Raw genomic sequence first — 17,293 nt, 5'->3', positions numbered from 1 at the left:
TCAGATGCGGGAAGAAACGGACGGCAGATACGGGTCGAAAGATAAGAAGCTCATCTGCTTTTTCTCCTTCGGCCACGTCTCCATCGTAGGATGCTTCGCCTTTTGTGAAAAAACCAGGAGAACTTTAATCTTTTCAGAGAAATACCATTGAAGAGCCTATTTTATGAACTTCAGGCTTTACTCGATCTAGGGCTAGGAATGGGCCACGCCAGCCTTCTGCTCACGAGTAGTTTATAAATACCCCATTGGATTGTACTGTTTTCTCGTTCGAGAAAAATATCTCTCATCTAGAGAAACGTCCCACGTGGCAGCAATCTTGTATTAGGACGAAAATCCCCCCACTAAAAACTGTAACGGCTCGTGCCACGTCACTATAAATATCTCGGTTGCCGCTCTATAAGGCCTCGCAAACCCGCTTCCCCGCTTGGGAGTTTGAGAGTGAGGTGGGGGAGAGAGAGGGAGAGAGAGTAGAGAAGGGATAAGATTTAGGGGGACTGGGAAGAAGACTACGTCAGAAATTGAGGTGAGTCTGTCGCTCTGCACTCCCATCTCGTTAACTTTTCTTCCTCTTATAACTTTATCTTCGATTTTGTCTCTGTTCCCCTTTTGAAAAAATGATCGATGGATCTATTTGATCGGTGATAATGATTTAAATTTTGCATCTCGCTTGAATGACGATGCTGAATTCCGCTTAATTCCTCCGAATTCAATCGGTTGCGATTACTTGAGAGACATCCGTCTTTGCTCGAGCTTTTTCCAACGCGCTGGTACGATCAGTGCTTTTATTTGGGCGTGATCTAGTTTCCAGTACGCGGATCGGACGCGATGAAGGTTTCTTCCGAGGTCTTGGCGACAATTTAATTGCTAATAATCTCTCGGCTTTTCTGTTTATAGATGGCGTCGATACAATCAGTCTTAGGGCCCTTGGTCGGAAGCAAGGGCAACCTCGCTTCCTCAAAGTTTCCAAGCACATTTCTCCCGGGATCGGAGGCCACGGGACGCATCTCAGCTGCACGGGAAAAGGAATCGAGCTCCAGAACCCCTTTTCGACCGAGAGCAACTTTGACGTTCGATAGTTCTACCGTTGAGAAGACAAAAAGCAGCAGACCACAGAAGCACACCGCCGATCCCACGGCCCCCGACTTCCTTCCTCTTCTCTCTTTCGAGCAATGCTTTCCAAAGAGCACAAAGGAACAGAGGTGACAAACTTCTTCTTCCCACAGGCCCTGTTTTCCTGCTTTACTCTGTAATTGAATGGTTGTTCTACTTCTCTGTTTGCTAGGGAGACCATCCACGAGGAATCTGGCCATGTTCTCCACGTTCCTTTCCGCCGCGTTCATCTCTCAGGCGGAACGCCTCACTTTGACACATACGACACCAGCGGACCGCAGAATATCGACCCCCGTCTTGGTCAGTATCCTTCGTTCTCTTCCGTTTCCACGATCGAGTTTCTTAGTCGATCCTTTTTCGTGTTCGCAGGCCTGCCCAAGATCAGAAAAGACTGGATCGAACGGCGGGAGAAGCTCAGCTTCCCGAGATACACGCAAATGTACTACGCCAAGCAAGGAATCGTGACGGAGGAGATGCTGTACTGCGCGACGAGGGAGAAACTCGACCCGGAATTCGTCCGATCGGAGGTCGCGCGCGGCCGCGCCATCATTCCCTCGAACAAGAAGCATCTCGAGCTCGAGCCGATGATCGTGGGGAGGAACTTTCTCGTCAAAGTCAACGCGAACATCGGAAACTCGGCCTTGGTCAGCTCGATCGAGGAAGAAGTGCACAAACTGCAGTGGGCGACGATGTGGGGAGCCGACACGATCATGGACCTCTCCACCGGCCGCCACATCCACGAGACCCGCGAGTGGATTCTCCGCAACTCCGCCGTGCCGGTCGGGACCGTCCCCATCTACCAGGCCCTGGAGAAGGTCAACGGCATCGCCGAAAACCTCAACTGGGAGGTCTTCAGAGAGACGCTCATCGAGCAGGCGGAGCAGGGCGTTGACTATTTCACCATCCACGCCGGCGTGCTCCTCCGCTACATCCCGTTGACCGCGAGAAGAATGACCGGCATCGTGTCCCGCGGAGGCTCCATCCACGCCAAATGGTGCTTGGCTTACCACAAGGAGAACTTCGCCTACGAGCACTGGGACGACATCCTCGACATCTGCAACCAGTACGACATCGCCCTGTCCATCGGAGATGGCCTGCGCCCGGGCTCCATCTACGACGCCAACGATACGGCCCAGTTCGCCGAGCTCCTCACCCAGGGCGAGCTCACGAGACGAGCCTGGGAGAAGGACGTTCAGGTTGGGACTTGGGAGAAGAAAAAAAACCCAATTTTGACATTAATTTGTTGATCTTGATGGTGTTATCGTAGGTGATGAACGAAGGGCCGGGGCATATTCCGATGCACAAGATACCCGAGAACATGGCGAAGCAGCTGGAGTGGTGCAATGAGGCGCCGTTCTACACGCTGGGGCCGCTGACGACGGACATCGCGCCGGGGTACGACCACATAACGTCGGCCATCGGCGCGGCCAACATCGGCGCGCTGGGGACGGCGCTCCTCTGCTACGTGACCCCGAAGGAGCATCTGGGGTTGCCCAACCGGGACGACGTCAAGGCCGGCGTCATCGCGTACAAGATCGCGGCCCACGCGGCGGACCTGGCCAAGGGCCACCCCCACGCCCAGGACTGGGACGACGCGCTGAGCAGGGCGCGGTTCGAGTTCAGATGGATGGACCAGTTCGCGCTGTCTCTGGACCCCATGACCGCCATGTCCTTCCACGACGAGACGCTGCCTTCGGACGGCGCCAAGGTCGCCCACTTCTGCTCCATGTGCGGCCCCAAGTTCTGCTCCATGAAGATCACGGAAGACGTGCGCAAGTACGCCGAGGAGCACGGCTACGGCACCGCCGAAGAGGCCGTCAAGCGCGGCATGGAAGCCATGAGCGCCGAGTTCTTGGCCGCCAAGAAGACCGTCAGCGGCGAGCAGCACGGAGAGGTCGGCGGGGAAATCTACTTGCCGGAGAGCTACGTCGCCGCCCACGCCTCCTCCTCGGAGGAGCACAAGAAGAGATCATCTTAACAGGTAATCAATCCTTCCCCTCGTCGCGAGCAATTGAAAGAAATAACTTACCAAAATCCCCCAATCCCCAGCTTGTGGATCGGCTGCTCAGATCGAAGCAGAGAGAGCTGGGGGAGGTGGAATCCATCGGCCCATCCTGTCTTCTCGCATGGGCACGGGGTAAGCCTTGAACCGTCTGCTTTCCTTGTATGTACATCTTATCTCGGTCTTGTTCCTTGAATAAATCCCCCCAGACTGTTCTTGTTTTTTTTATTATTATCTTCGACTATCCGATTTATTAATTGGAAGCCGCACCGGGGGTGCCTGGACCTGCCTCGCTCAGGCAGGTACCGGCTGAGAAAGTCCCTTCGAACCTGAACAGGGTAATACCTGCGTAGGGAGTGTGCTGCCTCCCTTCTCTCTCCTTTTTCCTTCTCCATTCTGCTGTTGCAGGACGAGGGGCGAAGGGTCGATTCATTCGCTGGACCGTCGTCAACGTTCCATTGGCGGGTGGATTCCGAAGAAAATCTTTCTTTTACTGGGTTTTACCCATTGTTCATTGCTCGCGACTGCGCGGATGATGCAAGTGATTTTGGGAAATCAACGTGCATAAACTCTCAAACTTGAAACAAACTTTGTGCGAAAGAGGCTACAAAAATGAGCGTCAAATTAAGGGTTGGCGCCCGACTGCTGCGCTTGATCAGCTTCCGTTGACATCTCCGTCCTCTTCCTCGCCTGCGCGACGGCCATTAAACCAAACCAAGAAAAATAATTGCATGAGTTTTTAATGGTTAAACTGGCTGAATAAAGCAATTCCCAATTGCATTCAAGAGCAAGATCGACAGGAACTGAAGACAACAAACAAAGCCTCCTGTAATTTCCTACGATGCGGTTTGTATAAGATATATGCGTGCGATGTACGCCATAGAAATGCATTAGAGAAGCGAAGAATTGTGAACGAAGAACATCTTCGAGACAAGAAAAAAGGGTTCCTTGAACGAAAACGAATAGTCCAAGCACGATGATAACACAGGTAGGGAAAAAAAAAAGTTCCCACAAATTTTCAGCAGATTAAATAGATTTGAGAGGAAACAAACGATAATTTTTTGCTATTTTCCTATCAAATGAGACGCTCCAAAGACCTGTACTTCCTTTCGAGGAACAGAAGGGAAATTTCACGGACCTTGGCCCTCTTCGTCTTCCTCCTCGTCTTCCACAAAGTCCGAGTCTTCTCCGTAGACGGAGTTCAAGTACTCCAGCGCAGACCTCGTGAAGATCAGGTTCTTCGCGTCGAGTACATCGTACAGATTCAGCGTTCTCGGGGTGAGCACCTTCACCGTGCCGATGTTCCTGCACGACAGAAAGACGTTCTCCGGCACCTCCGTCGCCAGAACGGTGACCTTCTCCGCCGGATCCAGCCCCCACCGCTTCAACGCCTCCACAAATTCCTTCGTCTTCGGCGATTTCTGAAACAAAAGAGCGAAATCAAGAAGAAGAAGAAGAAGCAGAAAATCGGGAATTCAAATGAAATTCACGCACGTCGAACGCGTTCCCAAAGTCCTCCAGGACGAACGCCGCCGACGTGGCGTTAGCGATGGCCGTAGATAAGGCCAGGCGCTTCTCCTTGCGGTTCATCTTGATGGTCCAGTCCTTGGGCTGGGGGCCGAAGATGACGCCTCCTCCAGGGCGGAGCGGCGTCCTCTGAGAGCCCCTGCGGGCGCCGCCGGTCTTCTTCTGCGGGTAGGGTTTCCGCCCTCCGCCGCGGACCTCTGCGCGGGTGAGCGTAGATGCGGTGCCGCGGCGCTTGTTCTGCAAGTGCGTGACGAGCCCGCGGTGCACGACGGCGCGCGCCGTCTCCGGCGGCGCGGAGCGGAGATCGAGCGCCGCCTCGCCGACCTTCTCGCCGGAGAAGGAGAGCACGGGGAGAGTCGCGAGCTCCGCGCGCACGCCTTGGCAGGGTCTTGCTACTCTGGTGGCGCGAAGAGTCTTGCAGGGAACGGCCTGCGCTCTTCCCTTTGGAGATCCGTTGAAGATGGACGACGACAGGAAGGCCAGCGATGCGGAGGACGACGCCATTGCCATCTCCTCCCTCCTCTCTCAGTTTCTCAAGACGAAGAAGAAGAAGACGCTATCTCCCTCTCTAAAGAACGGCCTCGCGAAGCGCCATTATCCACTCGTCCGCTACTTTTCTTTTTGTTTCCCCCCGGATTACTGCCATTTAAAAATCTTGCAAGGAAAATTATAAGCCTCCGGTGTCCCGCAGGACAACACACCGCTGTTTCCTCTTCGTTTTCATTCCATTTTACAGATCCTTTTTCAACCATTCGAAACTGGAATTCTATCAAGTATTTTGGTTCCCTCTAGCTTTACATTAACACGTCCACGTTTATTTTAATTATTAATAAAAATTGATTCTTTCAGAGGGAGAGTTGTTAGGGAATCAAAATAGAAACACAACGGGATAAAACATACTCAATTTTAGTATACAGTCTAATATCTATATATAAATGAGCGTATTGAGCAGGATTAATCATGCCCCTCTAAGATTTACAGAATGCATGAACTTGTTGAAAAATATGTGGCATATAAGCCAATCACACATTCCAAGTGTCGTTTAATTTTTATTAATATATTCATCATAATGTATGTATGATAGTCATTATTAAAGTCCATGAGTACATTCAATAATAAAGTAGATATGATGAGATCATAATATGGATATCATGACGCAGCCTTAGTACACGAACAACGTAGGAACATGACTTGAATCCACAAGCCTTGCTCTACTTGAAGGAGCTAAGTCCTGAATCCACAGAACTAGCCTCTCCAACCCTTGAATTCACCAGGGGTTGTACTTGAATCCACAAGCACATAAGCACTCTCTAACAAAGAGAACACTCAGAGGGGAGAAACAACAGTTTCAACAGGACAATAGATTTCAATAATGCTCATTGAGGGGTACATGGGGGCCTTATATAGGCCACAACAAGTGCATGGGCGTCCATAATGACTCTACCCATGACAAGACAAGTCAAAACATTGAAAAAAGCAATTATGACAAGCTAAAACAGAGTATAAGCAGCTTGCCAGGCCTGAGCAGAGATATCCTGCAGATTCTAGGGCATGTAGAAGCTGTCAGGGGATTTTTGTGTGGCTCAAGATGATCCTGATGGGGCAAAATCAGAAGATGTGCAGCTCTGACAAATTAGAGCAGAGATCCTAGTAGAAGAAAAATCTGGCAGAGGATTCTGTCAGAAGATATTGTCAGAGAAAATCTTGTCAGAGATTATCATGTCAGAAGATCTTGTCAGGGAAAATACTGTAAGAAGATCTTATCAGAGAAAATCTTGTCAAAGGATTTTGAGGGGCTCTAGGTATTTTTTTGTAGATCCTGTCAGTTCTAGAAGAATCTCCTTCTTGGGCCACAACATGCTAATGGGCCTCAAAAAATGGGCTTCTGGGCTACACCATATCGCTAGTATGTAAGCATGTGTTCTAAATATTCTTATTTGAATAATACTCGAGAATAACATTGAAATATCCAGATAGAAAAGCATTGTTTAGTCCCACACATATTATGAGTATGGCCAATCCTAAAGCCATTAGCATGGAGATATTAGAAACAGATAGTGTGTGCTATTTGGGGAAAAAGATTTCACTAAATTGATCTATACGAATTTCGGATTGGTATTACACCCAACGCCATTCAAGTTGATTCATGTCATGCTTGTGTAACTAGACCTTAGACCTAAGACATCGAAGACTCCTTGTGGATAGACAATTGTGTTTTGACCATAACCTATGAGTATCTAATAAGGGTATTCCAAAATGTTAACTCAGATGCAACATTGAGCCCGCAAAGTTGATTGTGTGGTCAAGATGGGATTTTCTGCCCTCAGTATTAGAAGAGATTGACTCAAGGAAGATGATTTAGTTAAATCCTTCATCATGATAGTAGAAATATCTAAGACGACTTTCTTTGGTGCTTTTGACACACATCATTACTAATTAGAATGATCTATTAATGTTTGATGATTAATCATACCCTAAGTCATTCATGAGTCTCATATGGATGAGGGATTCTACATACATGGTGCATGATAAAGATTAACGTTCTAGAAGAGAGTTTAAAACTTCTTTGTATCTTCTAGGGCACGAGGTGTAACTTGGAACTCCATAAGTTGACAACTTAACCAATCAATTGGATTAAATCAGCTATTGATTAATTATTTACATGTGCTATAATTAATTAATAAGATCATCCTTATAAAGGTTATTGTGTCATTGAACATTATGATGAGATCATCACAATAAAGATTATCGGGCCATTATAAAATAAGTGAATTATGATGAGATCATAATACGAAGACCACTAGATCTTAAACATGTGTTCTAAACATTCTTATTTGAATGATACTCAAGAAGGACATTAATTATCCAAATAGAAAGAGTACTATATAGTCTCACTTATTCGATGAGTATGGCTAATCCCGTAGCCACTAGTATGGAGACATTAAGGACAAAGAGTAATGGTATTTGGGTAAAGAGTTCAGTGAATTGATCCGTGTGAATCCTTGAATGGTATTATACATTGTGTCAATTAGGTTGTTTCATGTCATGGTTACGTAAGTGGTTCTTAGCATGAGACACCAAAGATGTATTTGTCGATGAGTGCTTGTGTTTTCGCTATGACCATTAAGTCTCTAAAATGGGATTCCAAACCTTCTTAGCTCAAATGCAATAGTAATTCCATGATGATGATTATGTGGTCAAGATGAGATTTTTTGCCCTAAATATTGGAAGTTATTGATAGGAAGATGTAGTTAAATCCCTGTTCATGGTAGTAAAAAAATATAGAAGTTGTCCTCTAATGATTTCACCATGCATCACTACTAAATAGAATGAACAATTAAACATTGATGATAATTATATCATAATTCATTCAAAAATCTCAAGTAGATGAGAGATTATATGTACAAGGTAATTGATGACAGTAAAAGTTCAAAGAAAGAGTTGACATATTCCTTTAGATATACTAGAAAACGAGGAAGTAGCTTGACACTCCACATACTGACAACTTAACCAATCAACTGGGTTAAATCATTCCTTGATTAATCAACATATATGTGGTATAATTAATTAATGAGATCTTCCAAGTAAAGATTATTGGGCCTTTGAAGTTATTAAATATATTAATACATAGGCCTATAAGGTCACATGCACTAGGTATCTAAGTTTCTGGATATACTCTAAGTTTGGGCATTCTTATCAATTATTTCATTAGAGGGGAACTTTTATGAATGTTTCCTCACACAATATGAATAAAGGGGGAATGCGCATTTGATACCCATGCAACTCAGTTTGAGTGCCTCCCCTCTTTTTTATCTTCTTCTTCCTTGTGTGTTGCTTCTAGTGGAGACTAAATGGGGAGGAAAATAGATTTCTTACAGCAGAAATTGTAGAAAAAAGAGGAGACCTAGATCTTTGAAGATCATGGGCATATGTCTAGAATTCAAACATTTGAACGATTTGAAGATGCTCACTCGAGGAACTAAAAAATTACAAATGTGATCCATGCAAAGGTGATGGTTTTGTTTTTTTCCATACTTTTACTTTTTCATATTCATCTTCAATTCAACATACCACTGCCTGAATATTCTTAGCAAGATTAATGACTAGTATAGCCTTAATATATATAATGAGGGAAGGAGAAAAGGGGAGAAGGTAGAAGAAGGTAGGGCACTAAAAAGAATTAGGCAGGGTAAATTTTGTTTAGGACTTTTCCTATTCATACTAAGGGAGAAGTTTTTATAAAAACCCCTAAACTTAAAGGATATCTTCTAACATCCAAAGACCATTTATATCAGTCTAATTAATGACTCGAATGGCCCAATTACCTTTACTGGACTTCTAAATTAATTAATTATATTATCATATATATTAATTAATCACGGATCGATTTAACCCTATCGCTAGGTCAACTTTTGAGCTTGTCTGGTGCCAAGCTACACATCATATATCATCGGTTATTGTGTACGCATAGTCCATCATCTATTTAACACTGCTAGGATAACTCAGGGTATGATCAACTATTAAACGTTAATCGATCATTTGAGTTATCATAGATGCATTTAGAAATCATTGGATGACTCTACTCTAATGTTACACTAAATTGGCCAGAGACTTCATTAAATTGTCTTCCTTGAGATGTTTCCTCTTATACCAATCTTGAGTATTCAATCATATTTGTGAACTTCTTGCTACACACAAACAAAGAATATTTAGAATTTAATGATTAGGAACTCATAGCTCATTATCAAAGTGCAACCATATATCTTTGGTATCTCAAATATAATGAACACATACAATTTGTGGCAGGAATCAAGTTGATTGATAGTTTGGTATAATACCATTCAAGGATTCATATAGATCAATAAAAGTGAACTCTTTCTAAGAACTCCTACTATCTACCCTAAGTGTCTCCACACTAATGACTACTTGATCAGCCATATTCATCATATGAGTGGGACTATGTAGTACTATTTTATTTGGATACTTTGATGTCCTTAAATAAATTTTCATAATTGTGATCGTACTAGTGATCTCCAAATTGTGATCTTATCATAATTGAATAAGCCTGATCATGTATTCATGAACTTCATTTTAAGAATCACACATACTATATAATGAATAAACTATATTAATAAATAATGAACAATATGCAGAATGTATGATTGGTTTGTCCCCCACATATATTTCCTTAAAGAAAGATATTCTTAATCCAGCCTCAATCTAATTCTAGGGATTCATGAGTTTGTTATAACTTCCAATCCAGCCTCAATCCATGTTTTCTTTTATCATTCAACGGAAAGAAATGTCCAAATATGAATGTTTTGACATTTTCTCTTAAGAGAGTTAAGTTGGGCCTTTGATCCTACTCCACTATTGAGGCTCCTATTTTAATCTAGATTATGGATCGGAGTTCTCCTTATCTCTCATCTGCATCTAAAATTCAATATTTTATTTACCTAAATATTTTATTTTAATAAAGTTATAAGAAAATAGCGATGGATATGATGCCATCATCAACCTAGTTATAGGTCCAAGTCATGTCTAAGTTTATTGGAATAAAAAAAAATTCATGACTATTCTCTTTTGATTTTTGTAATCAAGTCCATGAATTCATGTAATGATTTAGTAAATTATGATGTGATCATAATATAATGATTATTGGTCTTTAAACATGTGTTCATGATATTCCTTATCAAATGATACTTGAGATGGATGTCAAACTACCTGAAAAGAGCAACACTATTTTATCCCACTTAAATGATAAGTATGGCTGATCATGTAGCCATTATATTGGCAATATTAAGGTCAGATGGTGGGTGCTCTTTTGAGAATATATTTCATTGAATTGATCTCCATGAATTTTTGAATCGTTTTATACCCAACGTCGATCAGGTTGATTCAATTCGTGGTCATATAAGAGGTTTATTGACTTTATACACCAATGACATCTTGTGCACATATGGACATATTGTTTGGATGATTAATGCCCTAGATTTTTCAAGAATATGCCCAAGCTTCCATTATGCCACTCCATTCTGTTGAGGCATTTGTGGACTATTGGATCCATGTATAATACCATTCTCCTTAACAAAGGTTGTAAGACTAGATTTCTTGAACTCTTGACCATTATAAATAAGAAATTATTTAATTAGTGTGTAATACTGTCAGGTAAGCAAAATCATCAATCCTCGGATAATAGTAGGAACATCAGATTAAAGCTTCATTAAGAGTAGAGTTAATGAACTCTTGACCATTATTAATAGGAAAGCATTTAATGCTTCATTAAGAGTAGAGTTCATGAACTCTTGACCATTATTAATAGGAAAAAAATTAGTTAGTGTATGCTACTTTCAGGTAATCATAATCACAAATTCCCAGATAATAGTAGGAATATCATACTAATGCTTCATTAAGTAAATGCAACTTAAATGGCTAACATCACATATGTAAGAATTAGAAACCAGCAACAACCATATAAATTTGTCAAGGGGGGAGGGTGGCGTTTTAATAATTCAAACATACTAGTAGCTGAAGAATCAGAAGAATCATAAGCTCGGCACTTTTGTTTAGCAGGATGGAAGACTTGAAAATTCAAACATACATAAACCCTGGTATACATTAGAGACTAAATATTTTATCAAATGAAAAGAGGGATGGAGAGTCCAAACTTAGTCTTCCCACATGAAATTGAGCTCGACGTGAAAGCCTCCCCGATGGCCAATGCCAAGAATGATGCATCATGTTAACAGGGTCACCTATATCCTAACTAGCCCATGCTTCAAGGCTGCAACCTTGTCATAGAGAAAGACATGTATCCCATCAGAGATTAGCTTATAGGATGAAATTTGTGCTAATCATTGTAAAGAGATAAGAGTGACGCAATGTTGAAGGCCATGTAGTACATGAGTAAGAACACTAAGCGGGTTAATCTCGATACTAATTCCAGCAAATGTAAGCAGAGTGAAATATATGGTTTGAAATTTCTTAGTGCTATCACATATTTCATATTGTTTGAATGCTGATTTCAAGGGGTTCATATGGTCAATAGCACCAGATCGGATATCTATGTTGCATACCATTGAGGAAAATTAGGTGTAATTGAAAACATAAGTGGTACTTGAGTGAGCGAATGATGTGAACCCAACAATTTATGGGGCCTTTAGTTGATTTTGAAGATGATGTAGTTTGTCTTGTAATTTCCCTAGCTCATCATGTTGCTCTATGTTATCATGTTAGTGTCTTTTAGCCCTTGTGAGGCAGAGGGTGCAGTAGCTCAAGGTGCTATAATAGCATGCTATGGTTGTTTTGGAATGCAACTAGAGTTTTTAAGTGTTGCTACTAAGGAGGGTTTAGACCAAGAAACCTCTCATAGAAAATTTGGATACTTGTATCTTCAAATTTACTTTATGCTATTAGTTAAAAATTTGGGCTCTAGCATTTTCAAATTCTGGTTGAAGCCCCTTCAGGTAACAATAGATATGATCAAACATGAGATACTATCTATCTACTGAATTAATAACAGGTGTCCGATAAAAACAAGTTCTTTCCACAACACCCATAGCTCATTTGCATACTCTAATGCAGTGCACTGTTCTTGAGGGAGGGTCATTGACTATCTACAAGATCAGCAATCTGCGATTAATATTTCTGCATGGAATATCTTTGTTGAATGAGGTCCCAAACTTCCTTTACATCATCACAGTCTCTGCAACATTCACCATTCTCAGGAAGCAAAGAGTCCAACAATCAAGTGAAGAGAATATCCTCTTAATAGAGACATTTAAGACGAGTCATGTTCCATTGTCAGGTTATCGGTCATATAATAGAGTTGGCAACGAGGATGAAGGGCAAGTTGAACATACTTTCTCCATTGATAAAGATTATGACCGGTGAATAGATTCTTTATCCCATGGTTTGCTCAAGATGAGTGCACCACTTATCCCCCATGGATGTGATTCTAGCTCACATATCAGAACCATAATTTTCTTCCATTTTGGCCATAAGAAATAGAAATACCAATTGGAAGAAAAAATGCAGGAGAATGGGAGAATACAGAAAATGGAGTCACAACAATATGCAGATAATGGAATAGCAGAGTAATTGGGAATAGAGGAGATATCTGTTAAGATCCTAAAGACCTCAGTAGATCTCAACGATATATGAAAGATGTAAACACAACGACAAATGCTTCTTCCGAACTAGATCAATAAATCCACCATGACCTCACTAGTAATCAAACGGAACCTCTCTCGTTCAGTCACAGTTTCAATCGATCTAGAGAGGCGTGATGAGTGTCGAAATCACAATGAGAAAGGAATTCGAAGTAGAGAGATAGAGTCAGCTCCCTGGATCGGGAGGGTCGCCGTCTGGATTGGGCAGCACCAGCAGGAGGATCTCCTGTAACTCGAGAATGCCAGAGAATAATCGCCCCCTTGCCTTCTTCTCCGCTATTTATATTCTCCCTTTGGCGCCCCTTTCCCGCGCATTTTTATTCATATCTCGCATGTGCCAAATCAACCCGCATGTGTGATGTGGGTAGAAGTAGTCCTCCTCTTCTTAGTCTGATACGTCCTTGGAAGAGCCTTATCAATATCTCACCTGTCGACGAGTAGAAGTGTGATAGATGGAACCAAGTGGCACTCATCAGTTAAGCAATAGCGTGGCAAAAACATAGCACCCTCAATCAATCGGAGAAGCATCCACCAACATGTGTTGTGCACAAGTAAATACCAGAAATGCGCTGTGTAGTTAGAGTCGGCTGGACGATAACAGCCAGACACTGACTAGATAGGGACAGTTAGCTGATCGAAACCAGCAATAATATGCAGGCTATGTTGCATCTACTTGAACGAGCACAGCCATCGAGTGTTACCACAGAATCAGCACAGCCCAGAATCAAACTGATGAATGTCACACCATGTGTTTGTTTAGCATGATCAAACTTGACACAGAGCGAACATCTAGGTTTAGGTAGGCAAAACAAAGCATGGAGCCAACATAAAACAAGAACAAACCATTGGAGTCACCATGAGTGTCCCACCTGTTGCTCGGTCACCGTGCAAGAGAAGCTCACGGTTGAAGGGGAAGCAGTAGAGAAACACAATGGGATAAAACAGGCTCAAATTTACAGTATTCTGATATCAATATGTACAAGAGAGTATTGGGTGGATTAATGACTGTCCAATACAAGTTACAAGGGTCATGGACCAACGGCTAGTATAGTCTTAAAATGTGTGCGTCATGTGAGCCTCATGCCCTGCATAGGAATGCCTTGACAATAATATGTGCAATAATGAAGGATTCTAGGTTTTTACTGGAACAGCTGATATTTGAGAGGAATCAATGTGTTTCTTTTATCTTGAACTTTGAATACATCCTTCTACAAGCCGATGCAAGAGACATTTCAAAGAGAAAGAGAGTGCTTATTGATGTGGTTTATGTCTAGAGGAACCGACCAAAAGGCGGACCCCCTTCACAATTTCTTCCTTAATCATGAACAGCACTGCTGCTGTCAACACGCTCTGCATGATCTTGGTGCTCATGCCCTTGTAGAACCCAGATAGACCCTCATGGCGAATCATCTTTGTTATTGCATCAGCCGTCCCTGCCGTCATTCCGGAGAAACCCATCAAGTTGTCTATCAATCATAATCATCCTAAATGATTTCAGATTAAATGGTACCTCTGTAATTATGGTTTTTGTCTCCACTGACCACCTGTTTTGCTTGGAGCCTCGACTGAAAAAGGAAGCAGCAGATCTGGCCGTCAAAAATTTTGGAGGAAAAACAGATAAAATTATATTTGAAGTTCTAACAAGATCAGAAGAAATTCGATTAAAAAAATAAAAAAACTTGGTTCTTACCTTCACCACAAGAAGAGGATATGTTGAAACAGTAGCTCCAAGCTTGGCAATCGCTCCGAGAAGGAAAAACTTGGGGCACAAAATAACTGATTATTTTACTATTCAAGAAAGTAAGTCTTAATAATTTTATTTTGACTGCCACAATACAAAAAAGAGAGGGAGAGATGGATGAGATCAGCAAAATTCGAGTGGGCCAGTTAATCACGAAGTAACATTACAAAGGTTTTGCTTTGTGAATAGTTTTATATTATTAGATTTATTGAAGAAGAACCTCCTGCTTAAGAGGAAAAGTATCGCCCTTGCTTTAGAAGCTATAAGTTTTAGTATAGTGGGTAGGCACTTGAATCTTAACAAGATTAATATGGACGAATCATGATACGGGCGAGATCATGCAAGTATGATAATCACCTCCAGTGCAGTCACTGAGCTACTACCCTTGGCGGCTCGTCTGGCCCTGAGTTTCTTCAGGAGTCCTTCATACAACATGAATTGAATGGATGGATTGGAGACCTGCGGAAGGGTAGGAATGTCAAAATTTCTCTAAATCTAATCTCCCACAAATTAAGAGAGGAGTTTTTGTGGAGCTTGCCATAATAAGAGTTGGAAGTACTCCCTTCCAGAAACCAAAAATCCCGGCTTCATCATAGATCTCCCGGACCTGTCACCATCAGCAAAAAGAACGTCAAATTTCTCCTCAAGAAGGGGAAATTCTACTTTGACTTGCATCTAGAAACGTTAATTTTAATATCAAAAAATTTAATCATAAATTGATACATATGGTCAGTTAAACCCTTTTCTTCAAAAGATACAAACATAACAACTAATAACAATAACTATTTTATAAAAAAAGGAACTTAAATGAATCAATCTAGGACAATAAATTTATTCAGTCCAAATTAGAAATCATGAAATGTTTACCCCAATGAAATTTATAATTCCACAGTTATATCGCCACATAAGTAGATACGAGGGAAAAGATCTAAAAAATAATCGCAGATGCTCCATAAAAGCGGAGAACAACAGACAACAAATTTAAAAAGGAAAAAGAGGACGCACCGTTTGACTTGTTCCATATGAACTCTTGTCTTTAACGTCTAGAAGAGGTTCTGAGGAAGGATTAGTTTGCATCTTCTTTCTCCTTGTTGTCTGAAAGATGAAAAAGAGTGATGATCTTGACTGCAGCGCTCAGTATTTAATCGCTTCTACCCACAAAACTTTGTCAGAAAAGGAATTTGGCCCATGATCATGATCATTTTTTCGTATTTGATAATATCACCTGCATACGCGTGACCACAACCCATATGGGATTCGTCAACAACACGTTCATGCATCTATATAAGACAATAAAATGCATTATTGATAACTGGAAGAGAAATGAGTAACATAAAATAATTAGGGAAATTATTTTTTTTTTTTGAAAAGTTATTTAAGGTGGTCACCGTACAAAGCATAATTAGGGAAATGATGTCATAAGAGGACTTGAAGAAAAAGATCTAACCCAGATAGCGCCGCAGAGACTAGTGCCTGAAACATTCCAATAGACCCATCTCCAACTCCTCTCTTAAAATTAGACAGTGCGGTTTTTTCTGCACGGCTCCTAAATACTTGATAGAAATAATAGTATACACCCTATACCAAAAACAAGAAAAATTATCGTTCACTGATCAAATTCATAACTAGCGCATCAAAAATGAAATGAGATTAGCAGTACTCTTGAATAAGATTGGAAACAAAAGATGGCTAAGAGTATCGCTCAAAACAAGAAATGGTCTACGAGGCATTTACTTTTCTAATTCAAAAGGAAAAGAAGGATCTGGCATGGTAGCTATTCAATTAGAAACCAAGATAAACGAACGTTATAATTGTTAAGATTATTTTCGCATGTCTGTCACGAAACTCTGAGAAAACGTTTGTTTCAATTAGGCTCATGATGAGTTTTGGATGATGGAGTGGAACATAGGTTGCATCAACCGTTCAAAATTTTTGAATCAAATCCGACGGGCATGAGAGATTGAAAAATCGATAGACTTAGATAGAGATGTGGTGAAAGTGGCGATGAGCTGTTAAGAGACGCCGAAATTAGATGACCTGAGAAGCGGCGGTTCCGACCAGGGAGGGCGCGAGTCCACCGTAGAGTCGTTGCCATCCCTCATGCTGAATAACCTGAATGAAAAAGCAAAATTAAAAGGAAAAATATACACAATAAATATATCATCTAAACTACTTCCACGAGGCCAACAAATATCGAGAGCGCCACAAAGCTAAAACGAGCCTTACCCCGTATATCTGCGGCAATACTCCACCTCTGCGGCTCCTATGGCTTTCACCCCGATCGGTCTGCTGACGGGCACTAACCTGAATAATAGTTAAATCGAAAGATCCAATGTAACCAAGATAAAAAATACCACGAAAATAGGAAAAACAATGGAGCAGGGATGGAAATCATGCAAAAAGGAAGGAAATTTTGGCGGAAGGGATTACTGTTTGAAGTGGGTACGTGATGAGCTGGGCGATGATTCCGCCGCCAGCTCCAGCAAGCCCATTGATCAGAGCTTCCGACATCTCTGGCTTCTCTGCGATGTCGGGCAAAGTCAACGGTGACAGAACGGACGCGGGTGGTGTTTGCAGCGATCTTTGCGAGAAAATTAGAAAATGGGTCGTCTTCCCGGCTTGGCTATGCAGATTTACAAGAGGAGAGTCAGAGGGAGAAAAGGGAGAGATAGAGAAAGGGCTGCTGGCTAGGTCGTAACTTCAAGCCGTCGAACTGAAAGGCCAGTTCGGTAGTGCAAGAAG

At 42.1% G+C, this 17,293-nt stretch overlaps 3 protein-coding genes across 5 annotated transcripts; 1 reads left to right on the top strand and 2 right to left on the bottom strand.

The window, feature by feature from the left end:
- Nucleotides 1-363: 363 nt before the first annotated feature.
- On the top strand, nt 364-3,700 carry THIC (thiaminC). 3 transcript variants are annotated; one of them, XR_013580650.1, is made up of 7 exons: nt 364-523; nt 895-1,199; nt 1,283-1,410; nt 1,480-2,306; nt 2,378-3,091; nt 3,160-3,247; nt 3,415-3,700. XR_013580650.1 is itself a non-coding variant. In XM_078571298.1 (6 exons), exons 2-5 carry the CDS (start codon nt 895-897, stop codon nt 3,086-3,088), a joined length of 1,971 nt encoding a protein of 656 aa, XP_078427424.1. In that variant the 5' UTR covers nt 364-523; the 3' UTR covers nt 3,089-3,091; nt 3,160-3,356. The 3 variants fall into 3 exon arrangements, 1 of the variants encoding a protein (XP_078427424.1); XR_013580649.1 differs by having other exon boundaries at nt 3,411-3,700; XM_078571298.1 differs by lacking the exon at nt 3,415-3,700 and having other exon boundaries at nt 3,160-3,356.
- On the bottom strand, nt 3,658-5,238 carry RPL4 (ribosomal protein L4). Its single transcript, XM_078571325.1, has 3 exons — nt 4,607-5,238; nt 4,251-4,533; nt 3,658-3,802 (listed from the first exon to the last, which is right to left on the bottom strand). Exons 1-3 carry the CDS (start codon nt 5,147-5,149, stop codon nt 3,768-3,770), a joined length of 861 nt encoding a protein of 286 aa, XP_078427451.1. The 5' UTR covers nt 5,150-5,238; the 3' UTR covers nt 3,658-3,767.
- An 8,504-nt stretch (nt 5,239-13,742) lies between these two features.
- On the bottom strand, nt 13,743-17,287 carry PXN (Mitochondrial substrate carrier family protein). Its single transcript, XM_078571287.1, has 11 exons — nt 16,982-17,287; nt 16,778-16,855; nt 16,589-16,663; nt 15,999-16,129; nt 15,777-15,831; nt 15,557-15,646; nt 15,090-15,158; nt 14,909-15,010; nt 14,501-14,569; nt 14,321-14,375; nt 13,743-14,243 (listed from the first exon to the last, which is right to left on the bottom strand). The coding sequence occupies exons 1-11, from the start codon at nt 17,060-17,062 to the stop codon at nt 14,062-14,064; spliced, it is 987 nt and encodes a 328-aa protein (XP_078427413.1). The 5' UTR covers nt 17,063-17,287; the 3' UTR covers nt 13,743-14,061.
- Between the last annotated feature and the right edge of the window lie 6 nt (nt 17,288-17,293).

The sequence above is a fragment of the Wolffia australiana genome, chromosome 1, assembly GCF_029677425.1.
Source record: "Wolffia australiana isolate 7733 chromosome 1, ASM2967742v1".
Taxonomy (NCBI): Eukaryota; Viridiplantae; Streptophyta; class Magnoliopsida; order Alismatales; family Araceae; genus Wolffia; species Wolffia australiana.
The sequence above is the reverse complement of the archived record's forward strand: the minus strand, read 5'-3'. Positions and strand labels throughout refer to the sequence as shown.

Bases quoted from the DNA above. Each gene is read 5' to 3' on its own strand.
- THIC (XM_078571298.1), top strand. From the start codon at position 895: ATGGCGTCGATACAATCAGTCTTAGGGCCCTTGGTCGGAAGCAAGGGC. The intron at 1,411-1,479 runs GTCAGTATCCTT...TCGTGTTCGCAG, and splicing joins GAATATCGACCCCCGTCTTG to GCCTGCCCAAGATCAGAAAA. The intron at 2,307-2,377 runs GTTGGGACTTGG...GTGTTATCGTAG, and splicing joins CCTGGGAGAAGGACGTTCAG to GTGATGAACGAAGGGCCGGG.
- RPL4 (XM_078571325.1), bottom strand. From the start codon at position 5,149: ATGGCAATGGCGTCGTCCTCCGCATCGCTGGCCTTCCTGTCGTCGTCC. The intron at 4,534-4,606 runs GTGCGTGAATTT...CTTTTGTTTCAG, and splicing joins ACTTTGGGAACGCGTTCGAC to AAATCGCCGAAGACGAAGGA. The intron at 3,803-4,250 runs GTCCGTGAAATT...GCCGTCGCGCAG, and splicing joins GGAAGACGAAGAGGGCCAAG to GCGAGGAAGAGGACGGAGAT.
- PXN (XM_078571287.1), bottom strand. From the start codon at position 17,062: ATGTCGGAAGCTCTGATCAATGGGCTTGCTGGAGCTGGCGGCGGAATC. The intron at 15,647-15,776 runs GTGATATTATCA...TTCATCTTTCAG, and splicing joins TTGTGGTCACGCGTATGCAG to ACAACAAGGAGAAAGAAGAT. The intron at 14,244-14,320 runs GTACCATTTAAT...GAATGACGGCAG, and splicing joins CAAAAACCATAATTACAGAG to GGACGGCTGATGCAATAACA.